The sequence below is a fragment of the Salmo salar genome, chromosome 11, assembly GCF_965601325.2.
Source record: "Salmo salar chromosome 11, fSalSal1, whole genome shotgun sequence".
NCBI lineage: Eukaryota > Metazoa > Chordata > Actinopteri > Salmoniformes > Salmonidae > Salmo > Salmo salar.
Genome location: NC_138301.1, coordinates 12,253,812 through 12,268,974, shown reverse-complemented (window position 1 = coordinate 12,268,974; position 15,163 = coordinate 12,253,812). Strand labels below are relative to the sequence as shown.

At 38.9% G+C, this 15,163-nt stretch overlaps 1 protein-coding gene across 1 annotated transcript in view; it reads right to left on the bottom strand.

Moving 5' to 3' along the window:
* Positions 1-9,823, bottom strand: part of cdh8 (cadherin 8) — a 99,033-nt gene extending 89,210 nt beyond the window's left edge. Inside the window, exons 1-2 of the mRNA XM_014126498.3 lie at positions 9,505-9,823; positions 6,750-7,214 (exon numbers count right to left, since the gene is read on the bottom strand). Coding sequence (XP_013981973.1) covers positions 6,750-7,004 — 255 coding nt within the window. The 5' untranslated portion in view covers positions 7,005-7,214; positions 9,505-9,823. The remainder of the gene's footprint in view (positions 1-6,749; positions 7,215-9,504) is intronic.
* Between the last annotated feature and the right edge of the window lie 5,340 nt (positions 9,824-15,163).

Here is a 15,163-nt window from a genome sequence, read left to right as displayed (position 1 = left end):
ACAGAATGTTGTCGGCATGGCTGTACGCTCTGCAAAAACACATTCAAGTTTTTACAACACAATATTTTTGTAAAAAATGTTTTTATTTAACCCTTATTTAATTATTGATTATATAACACAGTATGCCTACACATTGATAGGCTATATACATTTTTTTTTAAAGAAAATGCACCGAAACCAAAATACCTTGTTTTGGTGATCCCTTCATTCCGGCTCATTTTCAAGTCCTCTGGTGGTTATGGTCCGAACCCTGGAACGGGTAGCACCATAGAAAGAAGCTGGCTTACTGAAAACAATGTCCATTTCGTCTGTTCTCTTTGCTCGCAATGTCTTTTTTTTTTTATAAACATCTCGTTTTTGAATGGTAACTGTGTTAAGGTGTTACGGGTGGAGTTTGGGGCGGGGTGAGGAGTACTGGAAAGGTACTACAGTACACTGGTGAAAAACAAGTGTTTGAAAAGAGGTTTTCAAAATGCATCCAGCTGTCCATCATTACCGTAAATAAAAAGACAGCATGTTGTTTACATCCTGTTTACATTCTTTATTGCAACCACAATATCGCCAATAATTTGTATCTACCTTTCCAATTACTTTTAGTTTTGGATTACAAATGTGCGCTTTCATGTCATTTTTTGTTAAATCCAGTTCGGATTTACAGTTGAAGTCGGAAGTTTAAATACATCTTAGCCAAATACATTTAAGCTCAGTTTTTCACAATTCCTGACATTTAATCCTAGTAAAGATTCCCTGTTTTAGGTCAGTTTGGATCCCCACTTTATTTTAAGAATGTGAAATGTCAGAATAATAGTAGAGAGAATGATTTATTTCAGCTTTTATTTCTTTCATTTCTTTCAGTTTACATACACTCAATTAGTATTTGGTAGCATTGCCTTGAAATTGTTTAACTTGGGTCAAACGTTTCGGGTAGCTTTCCACAAGCTTCCCACAATAAGTTGGGTGAATTTTTGCCCATTCCTCCTGACAGAGCTGGTGTAACTGAGTCAGGTTTTTAGGCCTCCTTGCTCGCACACGCTTTTTCAGTTCTGCCCACAAATTTTCTATAGGATTGAGGTCAGGGAATTGTGATGGCCCCTCCAATACCTTGACTTTGTTGTCCTTAAGCCATTTTTCCACAACTTTAGACGTATGCTTGGGGTATTTGTCTATTTGGAAGACCCATTTGCGACCAAGCTTTAACTTCCTGACTGATTTCTGGAAATGCTGCTTCAATATATCCACATCATTTTCCTACCTCATGATGCCATCTATTTTGTGAAGTGCACCAGTCCCTCCTGAAGCAAAGAACTTACTTTGGTTCGAAAAGTGGAAATCAATCTCAGAACAACAGCAAAGGACCTTGTGAAGATAATGGAGAAAACAAAAGTATCTATATCCACAGTAAAACAAGTCCTATATCGACATAACCTGAAAGGCCGCTCAGCAAGGGAGAAGCCACTGCTCCAACCCGCCTTAAAAAAGCCAGACTTTGGTTTGCAACTGCACATGGGGACAAAGATCATACTTTTTGGAGAAATGTCCTCTGGTCTGATGAAACAAAAATAGAACTGTTTGGCCATAATGACAATCGTTATGTTTGGAGGAAAAAGGGGGAGGATTGCAAGCTGAAGAACACCATCCCAACCGTGAAGCACGGGGGTGGCAGCGTCATGTTGTGGGGGTGCTTTGCTGCAGGAGGGACTGGTGCACTTTACAAAATAGATGGCATCATGAGGCAGGAAAATGATGTGGATATATTGAAGCAACGTCTCAAGACATCAGTCAGGAAGTTAAAGCTTGGTCGCAAATGGGTCTTCCAAATGGACAATGACCCCAAGCATACTTCTAAAGTTGTGGCAAAATGGCTTAAGGCCAGCAAAGTCAAGGTATTGGAGTGGCCATCACAAATCCTATCAAAAATTTGTGGGCTGAATTGAAAAAGTGTGTGCGAGCAAGGAGGCCTACAAACCTGACTCAGTTACACCAGCTCTGTCAGGAGGAATGGGCAAAAATTCACCCAACTTATTGTGGGAAGCTTGTGGAAGGCTACCCGACATGTTTGACCCAAGTTAAACAATTTAAAGGCAATGCTACCAAATACTAATTGAGTGTATGTAAACTTCTGACCCACTGGGAATGTGATGAAAGAAATAAAAGCTGAAATAAATCATTCTCTCTACTATTATTCTGACATTTCACATTCTTAAAATAAACTGGTGATCCTAACTGACCTAAAACAGGGAATTGTTTGTAGGATTGAATATCAGGATATGTGAAAAACTGAGTTTAAATGTATTTGGCTAAGGTGTATGTAAACTTCCGACTTCAACTGTATATTGTCCTGCTAGAAACGCTGTTTGCGGAATTCACAGCCTGCTACTCTTGTGAAAAACAGTGTTAAATAATATATCTATGAGAATATCCAAGGGGTTTTATATCATTCTAAATTAATGAATAATAATAGCTTTGTTTTAAAAATAATGATATTTTGGATAATTTTACGATTTCAAATAACGTAAAGTGAGTGAGAAATGGGACATTCTTGAACATGGGGTGAGAGGTTGTTACTAATTTGTAAATAAAGCCAGTGTGTTATTTAGAATGATTTATTTCTGTTTTTAGAAGGAGAGAAATCAAAAGCCCGGTAGCGGCCGACACAGGTATTGACCCAGCATCTGTAGCAGCGCAGTTTGCAATGCAATGCAGTGTGTGAGACCGCTGCGTCACTTAGGCGCAGTACAACACAACCAGTCAGGAGTAGGCTACAGTACTACAGTAAGAGACAAATGATCCTAACATTTCCACAACATAATTGTAGTCTAACTTTCTCTTAGAATAAAAACCTTAGCGTAACAATGGTTTTAGTAAGTAATACTGACGAGTAGTAACAGAAAAACAAGTGTATTTTTCCTGGTGTGCACTGTAGGACAGAGGAATAGCAATTCTTACTCTATTGTTCTAAATTCAATCACCTTCATCATCCTCATCATTCAGTTCATTGAAATTCAAAATTGAAGTCGCGCACAATTATCAGTTTCCATGTGGTTTATGTAGCTCATTCATTTTCAGTTAGAGACACAGTAGCGCCTTGGGATCCAAAATCATAATCAGTGCTCTAACTCCCCCTTGCGCTGGTCTGGAGCAATGAAGTAGTGATGCAGGGTACCATAATAAACCTCAAATTACCTCTTAAGTCCCGCAGCATAATCGCAAAACATTTAGTGGAGCAACCACTCTATATGTGTGATATTAATCAAATCAGTTGCTATTGTATTGTTTATTGGTGATAAAGATCAGTCTCCATCTAACCAAAGAAAAGGTAGCAGGGATCTGAGAGGTACAGGATTTATATCCAAGCCCACACTATTGCAGGCCTTGCATGCTATCCATCTTATGGTGTCAGATATCTTGTTTCGAAACAGCAAAAGGAAACGTTTTCTGCCATCAAAAATATATTAAATGTTTTTTTTTCTGCATTAATAATCAAAGCTAATTACTCTCTTTATTACTCTCAGTCCTCACAATCTTGTAGTATGAATTGTTGAATATTAATGGCTTATTATCAATTCTCTTTGTGCAAAACACAACTGTATCAGAGATGAAAGCATCGGACAATAAGAAACAGGATGAGTCAGGAGCTGTTTCATTTGGATACATCTGCACCTCAATGGGAAGAATGGAGTCCATTCTTAAAAAACATTATAATACATAAGATCAAAGGAAAAGGAAAAGAAAAGTTGCATCAGTGCTATGTGAGGTACAACACACCGTGACACAGACTATAATCAATTTGACGCTTTACAAACAGAATCTAATTTTGCTTAGGTTGGGAAAAATGTTAACCCACCTCCCACTTCCATTTGATTTGCTTAAGTTGGGAATATGTATCTCTCCTTTCAGTGTAATGTTTTGTTTTGTGGATGAAAATGAGTGTGCACTTTGTAACATAAAACTATTAAACTCACAGAGTTAAAACTAAGGATGAAAAGTAGAAAAAGTAATCATGGAAACGTACTATCCTGGCTTAGACTAGGATTTGTGATAAATTCAGACAGTAGTCTGAAGAAGAAAATAACAAATAATAAATAAAACGTCATGCCAGAATATACACTTTATGGCATTTAATATGACATTCTAAAATTCTAAATCTAATCTCACACCTACACTCACATTGCTCTTAATGAGTCGTTATTTTTGGAGACATTACTCAGTCACGGTTAATCTTAAAATCCCCCGCATACCACTTCTACATTGGAGCAACAAGCTTTCACAGCTGTCTCGTCAGCTTCAGTTTTACAGGTACTGCATTCCCTTCAAATGGGAGTGACACAGGGTGACGCAGATCCAGCTCAGTGAATCACAATGTCAGAATGGCGGTGCTGTAAAGAACAGCAAGGATGACGCCGTCACGCATTGTGACCATCTCACACTCCCACACCGACATGCTCACTTTTACATTTATGCTAATAGTCTCCTTCCAATGCCAGCAGGAACTCAAGAGGAGCTCGGTCGCTGACAAGACAGGAGATCTATGTATAATTAAACATCAGAGTGCCGCACAATAAAATGTAAAGGATGGAATGAGTCTAATCTTGGCCTGGGGTTCCCTGATAATCAACCCACAACCACAGACTGCACTGAAAAACTGAGATCTGTATGACCCATTTGAATCACACCTCCCACTTCCATTTGATTTTTTTTTAAATTAAGCATGAGAAAGAGAGAGACCGAGTGAGAGGGTGAGAGAGAGAGAGAGAGAGAGAGAGACATCATACAGGTGTACGATCTTAATTTGACCAGTTTCTCACAACAGGAAAATAATCCTGCAACAACAGGCTCTAATGTGAATTATTGTGTGGATTAAAATGAATGGACATTTTTGTGGCGGTTGTTACATTTTTTGTTAGGAAATTAAAACATGTATGACGCCTTTTTAAACCTTGAATAAACTACAAGTTAGCGTTTCCTGCTATGCAGGATATTTCTTGCAACAACAGGGTGATCAAATTAAGATCCTACACCTGTATCTTACTGCAACATCGGACTTATCTTTGCTCTGCCAGCCATGCTCATGAGTACTTAACCTTGTGAATAATAATGCAACTCATCAACACTGTCTTTCAAATGCGAGACAAATCCATCCTCAACCAAACTAACTCCTACAATCCTTGCAATGTCCTTCAACCTACACATGCTAATTATTTTGAGTGACAATGGCTAAATATGCTTAAAACAATCCCTGACCAAGAACAGAGGCTTCATGCACACCTAAAACCAAACAGATTTGAGTGCTAGCCTTATTTTCCATGAACCCTCCTGACAATTTCTATCCAGCAGTGAGACCAACTCTATATGCATGCCAAAAGCTACATCAGTCTATCTCAGAGATACACCTAGGAGATCATTACAGCCGATACAGTGTGTTTGTTTATTTTGGCTCTCTGACGAAGAGCCGTTGGTAGATCCGACAGAGGCCGTTTAATTGAGACTCGTGAAATATGCATGCTGCATTTAACGACATTTGTGTGTTCGTATGGTATTTGGAAAACACAGGTGTAAACACTGCATGAGAGCATGTGATTTATTGATATACCTACGTGACAATAATCCCCCAAAGAAATCAAGTTAGAGTGCTAAGTTATATGACATTCTGCCAAACTTTGGGCATTCAGACAGTACTGTAGGGCTCCATTTTCCACCTCATGAATATTTAGAGACTTCTACCTATCCATGCTTTATAGTACCATGGCGCCATAAATTACGATCAGCATGAATTCCTTCTTTATCACTGTTATGTTTGGCAATGATTGAACCTAAAATGATGTGTTTTACATACTGCAATGGTGGGATAGGGATTGAGATATAGGTGCAGCAATCATTCAAATGATATAATAGCTGCCTTGTCATTTCAGCTTGCCTCCAACTACTAGTAGTAAATATCATGACAGCATTAAGCTACAAAATATACAGCAAGAAATAACCTCATCAGTAAATAGGTAACTGCTGTACAGTATGTGTAAATCATGCTAGTGTGAGGTCAAATATTATCCTTGATGGCATATTCTGGTGCATGTGCCAGAGTGGTTGGGTAATGGTCAGAGGTAGTAGCTGCCAGGTTGAGACTCCCCAGGTGCGTTCTTGCAATGAGCTGTGAACAAGCTGCTTTGGCTTGCCTTATCAACAACCCTCACTGGGTCCTGGGCCTTGGCCCTGCCGCGTCTACACCGGCCAGGTACCAGGTGTCCCTTGTCCTTTGGATTATAGGGCTCTATCAAATTCTCAACAATGAAACGTAGCCAAAAATACCCCCTTTTTTTATCCTTGTGTTACTATGACAAATACTTCAAAAGGAAACCACACCCAATACCCTGGCCAACAAACGAAAGAAAACACAAAATAGAAAAAAAAAGATCGAATAAAACAATGCGTAGATATTTCTACTGTATATATGGTTGTACTGTAGGTCATTCCACTGCAATGTAACGCATCATTAGTTATTCATTTTCACTCTGTTATTCCATATTTCAGGGACACGACACAAAACGCCTCAGCGCAGAATTTGGTAGCTGTGGATTTATTTTTTCTCTCCAAAACCCTGCATGAGATCAGGCCAGTGTCTGTCTCTCTCTCAGCACTAAAACTATCCCACAAAATGTATTTATTTTTTTAAATGGTGGAGCATTCAAATGGCTGAATTAATGTTTCCAAACGATAAGCAAGCTTAATATACAGCTGACAATTACAGTACTCACCCTGCCAACTAGAATTGGATCTGGTCCAGAGAACTCCTCCAACACAAACATTTGGTTCCAAACCCATCCTCTCTTGGCTCGACTAAGTATTCTTTGTCCTTCGACGAGGCCACGTAGGAGCGCAGTGGAACCAGTTTGTAAACTTTTGGACTGGCTGATGATGGGGGTCATGGATGTATAAGGGACACACGTAATCCACACAAGCAGCAACGAAGTCCACACGTCTGTCAGCATCTCCTCGGACCGTTTGGGCATTGTTACGACACTTATTTTCCCAAGATCAACAGCTCTCCCTTAGATGATAAACTGAGGTTACTTGTTACTTCTTACTTCTTTGAACGTCAGAGCTTGCATTCATTGTGCGATTAAGGTCACTCACATTGCTTCATTTGCCTCCATTGCAGATGGTGAGGAGATGTTGTACTCAATACACCATCCATTTGGTGTTCCAGCAGTGTGAAAGGTCTAAAAGGGAGCAAACAGGTGATCAGTGTTAATCGTATAAATTACAAGCAAAGTGCAGAATTCAAAGGAAGGAACCTGTGAGAGCAAATCAAGGTCCTCACTTTAGATCAGTGGTAACTGACTTTTAAAGCAATATTTAAGGAGCCAACTCATACAAAACAATCACTAGATTTAGTTGATGATAACGATGATATCAACCTTTTATCAACCAAAGAAAATAAATACATTGCTGTCTGTCATCTCTATGTGATTTTGACAGTCCTCTTCATTACAAATGGTATAAAGCAGCAGAAAGCATTACCCTGTGTGATCCTGTGATCCTATTCGACTGCTACAATGTAGGGTAAATGATTGTGTCTCTCGTCTAATACATCTGGTCTAGTCTGATACATGAGATTGCCTATCTTTAATCTGATGTTCTGGAGATTATCCTCGAAAGATTTTGAGCAATTACATGTTGGTTATGATTATTGTTTTCATATTACTTTGGATACATGTAGTTACTAATATGCTTTTCAGCAAATACCCTAGCCATATGAAGCAAATGTCCCACATGTCACTGTAATTGAGGCTTGGAAAGATCCCACAGACCAGGTATTCTATTTCAGCAATGATGCAAGTACTTATATCCCTGATGAGATCATGATTGGAGTAATATGGTATAATCTTGTTTATCAACTCATCTACAACTTCTATACAACCAGTGATTGAATGAAAATCTACTATTATTCTGACTGTAAGGAGAGAAATCCGTGTTAGCATTGTGGTACACAAACTGTTTTACAAATATACCATTCATAGTAATTCAATCTAATATACACGAAACATCTACAGAACTTGATGTTAATTTACTAGAAAAAGTAAAAGAGTGGCATGTTGCAATGTGCATACAGATGCCAATTTTAGTCCAATCATAGAATTCATAGGATTTTAAATAGCCTATACAGACCAGTGAGAGAATCTTTCACATTATGTCAATTGAAATGAAAGAATATGAAATGGGAAAAGACCAATCATTCTCCTCATTAATAAAATAATTGTAAAAATCCCACGGGTAAATGCACAACCTCAAACACGGTCTGTCCATTTATCAAAGTTGGTCAAGTAAAAAGACAGCAGTGACAGCATTGGAGTTCATACGGATGTATTGATAAAGGTCTATGTACGACATAGCTATTAGATATTACTAAAATCAACTGTGATAAACAAGTCAGGCATAAAAGCAACGCTGAGTCAAATAACGACATTCACAGACAGTAGACAGACATAATCCCTCTATGAACTGGATGGATTTCATATACCTACTGTTAGTGCCAAGCAAAACATCACAACATACCCTGTGCCAAATAATAATTGAAAATAGTCAACCGTGGTTATTACAGTTGAATATATATATATATATATATATATATATATATATATATATATATATATATATAGACTGCATAAACAAACTTGCCATGTCGTCTACATTGAAACATGCTATGGCTATGTTAATTATTCACCCGAGAAGCCTAACAATGCATCTCTATGACTGCTGCCTAATAACGTTCATTTGCTATTATTGGAATAAAGGGATAGAAACATCAGAAACATACAAACATTGAAATGATGCTTAATGATGATTGAAACTGCTTTGAATTACATGGAGACCGGTGCCGTATTAGCTCGTTGCCGGCTGGTTTCAGCACCACTCGGAGTGGATAGCTCCACATGAGGTAACGTTGGGCTATAACTAGTAGCCTACACGTAGCTTGCGTCGTCGAGAAACAGATTAGTCGTAGGCAATAAACAATTCTGAATAAATGTCCAAAGTGACAACATAACGCCTGGTCAACAATGTTTGATTTTCTCATTCATTTGAAATAGTTGGCAACCACAAAAAAAAACGAAGACAAGTTGCTAAGTTAAACTACTTACATACTATGGCTTCACTGAAAATGGACAGCATGTCGTCTCAATTGCATTGCGTGGTAGGAAGTTAAGCAATCAACAAATGTAGTTTCCTTTTCTCTCCATCAAAGAGAGGGGAAAAAAACACGGAGCTGAAAATAGGCTACGACATTGGAAAGCTGCACTTCCTAAATAGTTTTCACATAACGTTAGATAGTTAGCCGGTCAGTTGCCAACCTTTCTTTCGACTCAGTGTGCAGTCCTCGTGCACAAGCTAATCTCCGAGTGATTTTGATATGCAGTACGAGATGTAAACATGCAAAAGAAGATCAAACAAAAGCCCCGTTCTCTCCCAAACATGTTCATGCACCTGTTAATACATTCCCGTGTTACTTACTACAGTATCTCGCATCCTTGTGCTTGCATCATTTCACCCTTTCAAAAATGGATTAAAAGCATAGCAATTGCTTTTCTCTTTTCATTCGAGAGACGTTTACAAAGGGAAAAATAGAGCAAAAAGTGTGAAGACACGGTGGAAATCCTTACAGTTCAGTAACCCCGCAGTGGCACTACTTATTGTAGCTCCGACAGGCTTGCTTGCTGACTGGAAAAGTGAGGAGATGGAGGAGAAATGTTCGGTGTGAAGAGCCTCCCCTTTTACCGCGCTCATTGGACTGATGAAGAGGCAGGTCAACAGCCTCGGAAATTAATGCACGCGATCAGACACTACACAACTTTAATGGTCGGCCCAGTGGTAGAGTATTGTTTCAAAAGATAACCAAAAGTATGTGGACACCTGGTCGTCGAAAATCTCATTCCAAAATCATAGGCATTAGTATGGAGTTGGTCCCCCCTTTGCTGCTATAACAGCCTACACTCTTCTGGGAAGGCTTTCCACTAGATGTTGAAACATTGCTGCAGGGACTTGCTTCAGGAGCATTAGTGAGGTCGGGCACTGACGTTGGGTGATCAGGCCTGGCTCAATTCGTCGTTCCAACTCATTGCCACAAAGTTAGAAGCACATAATCGTCTAGAATGTCATTGTATGCTGTAGCGTTAAGATTTTCCTTCACTGGGACTAAGGGGCCTAGCCTGAACCATGTAAAACAGACCCAAACCATTATTTCTCCTGCACCAAACTTTACAGTTGGCCCTATGCATCAGGGCAGGTAGTGTTCTCCTGGCATCCCCCAAACCCAGATTAGTCCATCGGACTGCCAGATGGTGAAGTGTGATTCATCACTCCAGAGAACGCGTTTCCACTGCTCCAGAGTCTAATGGTGGCGAGCTTTACACCACTCCAGCCGAAGCTTGGCATTGCGCATGGTGATCTTAGGCTTGTGTGCGGCTGTCCGGCCATGGAAACCCATTTCATGAAGCTCTTGATGAACAGTTCTTGTGCTGACTTTGCTTCCAAAGGCAGTTTGGAACTCGGTAGTGAGTGTTTCAAACCGAGGATAGATGATTTTTACGCGCTACGCGCTTCAGTACTTGGTGTCCCGCTCTGTGAGCTTGTGTGGCCTTACACTTCTCAGCTAAGCCGCTGTTGCTCCTAAACGTTTCACTTCACAATATCAGTACATACAGTTGACCAGGGCAGCTCTAGCAAGGCAGAAATATGATGAACTGACTTATTATAAATGGTGGCATCCCATGATGGTGCTAAGTTTTAAGTCACTGAGCACTTCAGTAAGGCCATTCTACTGCCAGTTAATCTATGGACATTGCATGACTTTGTGCTTGTTTTTATACACCTGTCAGCAACGGGTGTGGCGGAAAAATCCGAATCCACTAATTTGAAGGGGTGTCCACATACTTGTGTATATATAGTGTATCTGTATCCTACACTGTCTTCAGTCGAACAAAGCAATATAAACAAATGGACTTCAATTAGTTGCTTTACTCCAGTTATGTGAGCTTTTGAAGCATTTGTTGGGTTTTCCCCATACATTTTATTAGTGAAATTAAATATATCAATTAACCTGGCTACTCATTTACGTAGGCCGGCAAGGTCACCTGATACCCAAACCGTAAAATTGAGAGAGGCACTTTGAAAATTTGCAAAGTGTATGGTGAAAATGCATTTAGCCAAATACTTATACTTTTTAATTTAATGGAAACCATTTCCAGGGACACGTTTGTATTTTCCATAATGTGGGCTTACTGCTGTGTTTTGCCTCAGTTATAGCTGATTATATAGAAATGTGTTTATACAGACAATTTACTTAAAATGCTAATTCATGTCTAAGCCACACTTTCCTTTGACTAAAAACACTGTTCACTTCAGAAGAAAGGTTACTCCCTCTCAATTATTTGTAGCCAAAGGTGCTGAAATGATGGAGAGAAAACAAGATATCTTATATTGTTCTGCAAAAAGTTCTTCATCAAAATAACATAAACAATGATTCTCAACAAAAAAAAACTTGATCTAGATGATATGAGCAGGCTATAATAAAAGGTATAAGCATAAATATATTGTCAAAGAGTATGTTTTCACTGAAAGGGCCCTCTATTTGCTTGACTAAGGATGAAATAGTCGCTGTACTCACACAATGCAACACACAAGGGATAGTATTGCAATTCTTGTTTCGTGCAAAGCTATTGTCGCATGGAGACAATAGCTGAAGGGTAAAACAACAGATAAAATACTACCACTGCTAACTTAACCACAACTTCCATGATTACTGGTTGTGGTAACGCTGTAGATTGTAATATGCGAATGCTCGATGTTTAATGTGAGATATAGGCCTGTGCACCAGCAGAATAGGTCTGCAGTGTAGTGTCGAGGCGAGAGCCCTCTAGTGTTCAGCAGCATGTTAAACTGCAGCCTTGACAGAGAGACACAGACTGATCAGTCCTTCAGGCCTTCGGGGAATGGGCTTTATTAGTCAGAGAGGATGGTCAGGTTCAACAGACTCTCAGGGACACATTTGTGTTTTTCAATTGTGAGACCTCCTTATTAAAATCTGTGCTGCACATAATGCATTAATGCTGCATAGGCCCTACTGTTCCTCTGATATTCATGTCAGGACTGGGATTACATTAGCCCTATTTCCCAGTCTCATTCAATATCATTTATCAATATTATTGGTTCATACTTAATAATAATAGTAGATGGAATAGCAGCAGTAATAGTGGTAGAAGTCAATCTATCTTTTACCAGACATTAACTCAAAACGTTTTACACTACATAATTTCTCCTTATCCACTAAAAATGTTTCCCCTGACTCACTACTTAGGGCCTTTGACCGAGATGCCATAGATCCCAATTAGCAAAGATATCAACTCTACTATTATTTTTTCTGAGCCATTTAATTTCCCACCCACTTTGATGTTGCAGCATATTTCAGATGGGAATTTAAAAAAATTATTTTTAAGAGCCTCTGCTATGTAGAAATGTTTTCCTTATTTTATGTTCAACCCATTTGCATTTCATCTTCTTATGCTACAGTATGTAATTAAACATTGTAGTGTCTATTTAAAATTAAGAGTAAAACATCTTTATGCTTATCCAAAGTTAATACTTCATTTTCTTACTAAGCAGAACTTTAGACTGATGTAACTTGTTTGAGACCAGTGAGAGAATGAAGTTTTGGTGTTTACACCGTCTTAAATAATCTTGATAAGGATTTTTGTGCTTACAGTGCATTCGGAAAGTATTCAGACCCCTTAACTTTTTCCAAATTTTGTTACGTTACAGCCCTATTCTAAAATGTATATATAAAAAAAATCTGTACACACAATACCCCATAACGAGAAAGGGAAAACAGTTTTTTTGACATTTTTGCTCATTTATAAAAATTACGAAAATATTTTTAAAAGTATTCAGCCCCTTTGCTATGAGACTTGAAATTAAGCTCATGTGCATCCTGTTTCCATTGAACATCATTGAGATGTTTCTACAACTTGACTGGAGTCCACCTGTGGTAAATTCAATTGATTGGGCATGATTTGGAAAGGCACACACCTGTCTATATAAGGTCCCACAGTTGACAATGCATGTCAGAACAAAAATCAAGCCATTAGGTCTAGGGAAATGTCCATAAAGCTCTGAGACAGGATTGTGTCGAGGCACAGATCTGGGGAAGGGTACCAAAAAATGTCTGCAGCATTGAAGGTCCCTAAGAACACAGTGGCTTCCATCATTCTTAAATGGAAGAAGTTTGGAACCACCAAGCCCCTACACCTGGCCGCCCGGCCAAACCGAGAAATCGGGGGAGAAGGGCCTTGGTCAGAGAAATGACCAAGAACCCGATGGTCACTCAACAGTTCCTCTGTTTAGATGGGAGACATTTCTAGAAGGACAACCATCTCTGCAGCACTCCACCAATCAGGCCTTTATGGTAGAGTGGCCAGACAGAAGAAATCCTCAGTAAAAGGCACAACAGTCCGCTTGGAGTTTGCCAAAAGGACTTTCAAACAATTAGAAACAAGATTCTTTGATCTGATGAAACCAAGATTGATCTCTTTGGCCTGAATGCCAAGCGTCACGTCTGGAGGAAACCTGGCACCATCCCTACAGTGAATCATGGTGGTGGCAGCATCATGCTGTGGGGATGTTTTTCAGCGGCAAGAACTGGGAGACTAGTCAGGATCGAGCGAAATATGAATGGAGCAAAGTACAGAGGGATCCTTGATGAAATCCTGCTCCAAAGCACTCAGGACCTCTGACTGGGGCGAATGTTCACCTTCCAACAACCCTAAGCACACAGACAAGACAGCGCAGGAGTGGCTTCGGGACAAATCTCTGAATGTACTTGAGTGTCCCAGCCAGAGCCCGGACTTGAACCCAATCGAACATCTCTGGAGAGACCTGAAAATAGCTGTGTATCGATGCTCCCCGTCCAACCTGACAGAGCTTGAAAGGATCTGCGGAGAAAGAATGGGAGAAACTACCCAAATACATGTGGGCCAAGCTTGTAGTGTCATACCCAAGAAGCCTCGAGGCTGTAATCAATGACAAAGGGGCTTCAACAAGTCATGAATAAAGGGTCTGAATACTTATGTAAATGTTATGTAAATATTTCCATTTGTTATTTTTTATAAATGTGCAAACATTTCTAGAAACCTGTTTTTGCTTTGCCATTACGGGGTATTTTTTTTTATCGATTTAAAAAAATTGAATTTTATAATCAATTTTAGAATAAGGCTGTAACGTAACAAAATGTGGACAAAATCAAGGGGTCTTTCCCGAATGTACTGTATACCAGTGGTGGGAAAAGTACCCAATTGTCATACTTGAGTACAAGTAAAGATACCTTATTAGAATATATGACTGAAGTAAAAGTGAGTCACCCAGTAAAATACTACTTGAGTAAAAGTCTAAAAGTATTTGGTTTTAAATATACTTAATTATCAAAAGTAAAAGTATAAAAAATGTCAAACTAGACGGCATCATTTTCTTGTTTTTTGTTTTATTTACGGATAGCCTAGGGGAATTTGTTAACTGACTTGCCTAGTTAAATAAAAGTATGACTATAGATGTTCTCTTGATAAGCATGTGAATTGGACCATTTTCCTGTCCTGCTAAGCATTTAAAATATAACAAATACTTTTGGGTGTTGGGATAAATGTGTGGAGTAAAAAGTACATTATTTTCTTTAGGAATGTAGTGAAGTAAAAGTAAAAGTTGTCAAACTATAAATAGTAAAGTAAAATACAGATAACCCCAAAAACAACTTAAGTAGTATTTAAAAGTATTTTTACTTAAGTACTTTACACCAATGGCATTTACCCAATATTTTTCTCCACACTTTGAGTGTAGGTCATGATGGTTTTAAATAAGATTAACATCCTACACTTTTTACAGATAAAATTAAATATAATGAAATAAGTGAACATCTCAGAAATCACTAAAACTCTGTATACCATCTAAATGCGGACAGGCTCTTGCTTAGCTTTAAATATGTGATTAATTGTACTGACATGGCCCTAACTGGTGATCAAAATATCAGATGGCTTTGAAAAAGGCAAAGTAAGTGAAGGGGAAATGGTCTTTAGCACCCGGGCATTCTCAATCGATCATTAGTTACTGCTTTGTCAGAGGAATTAATCAC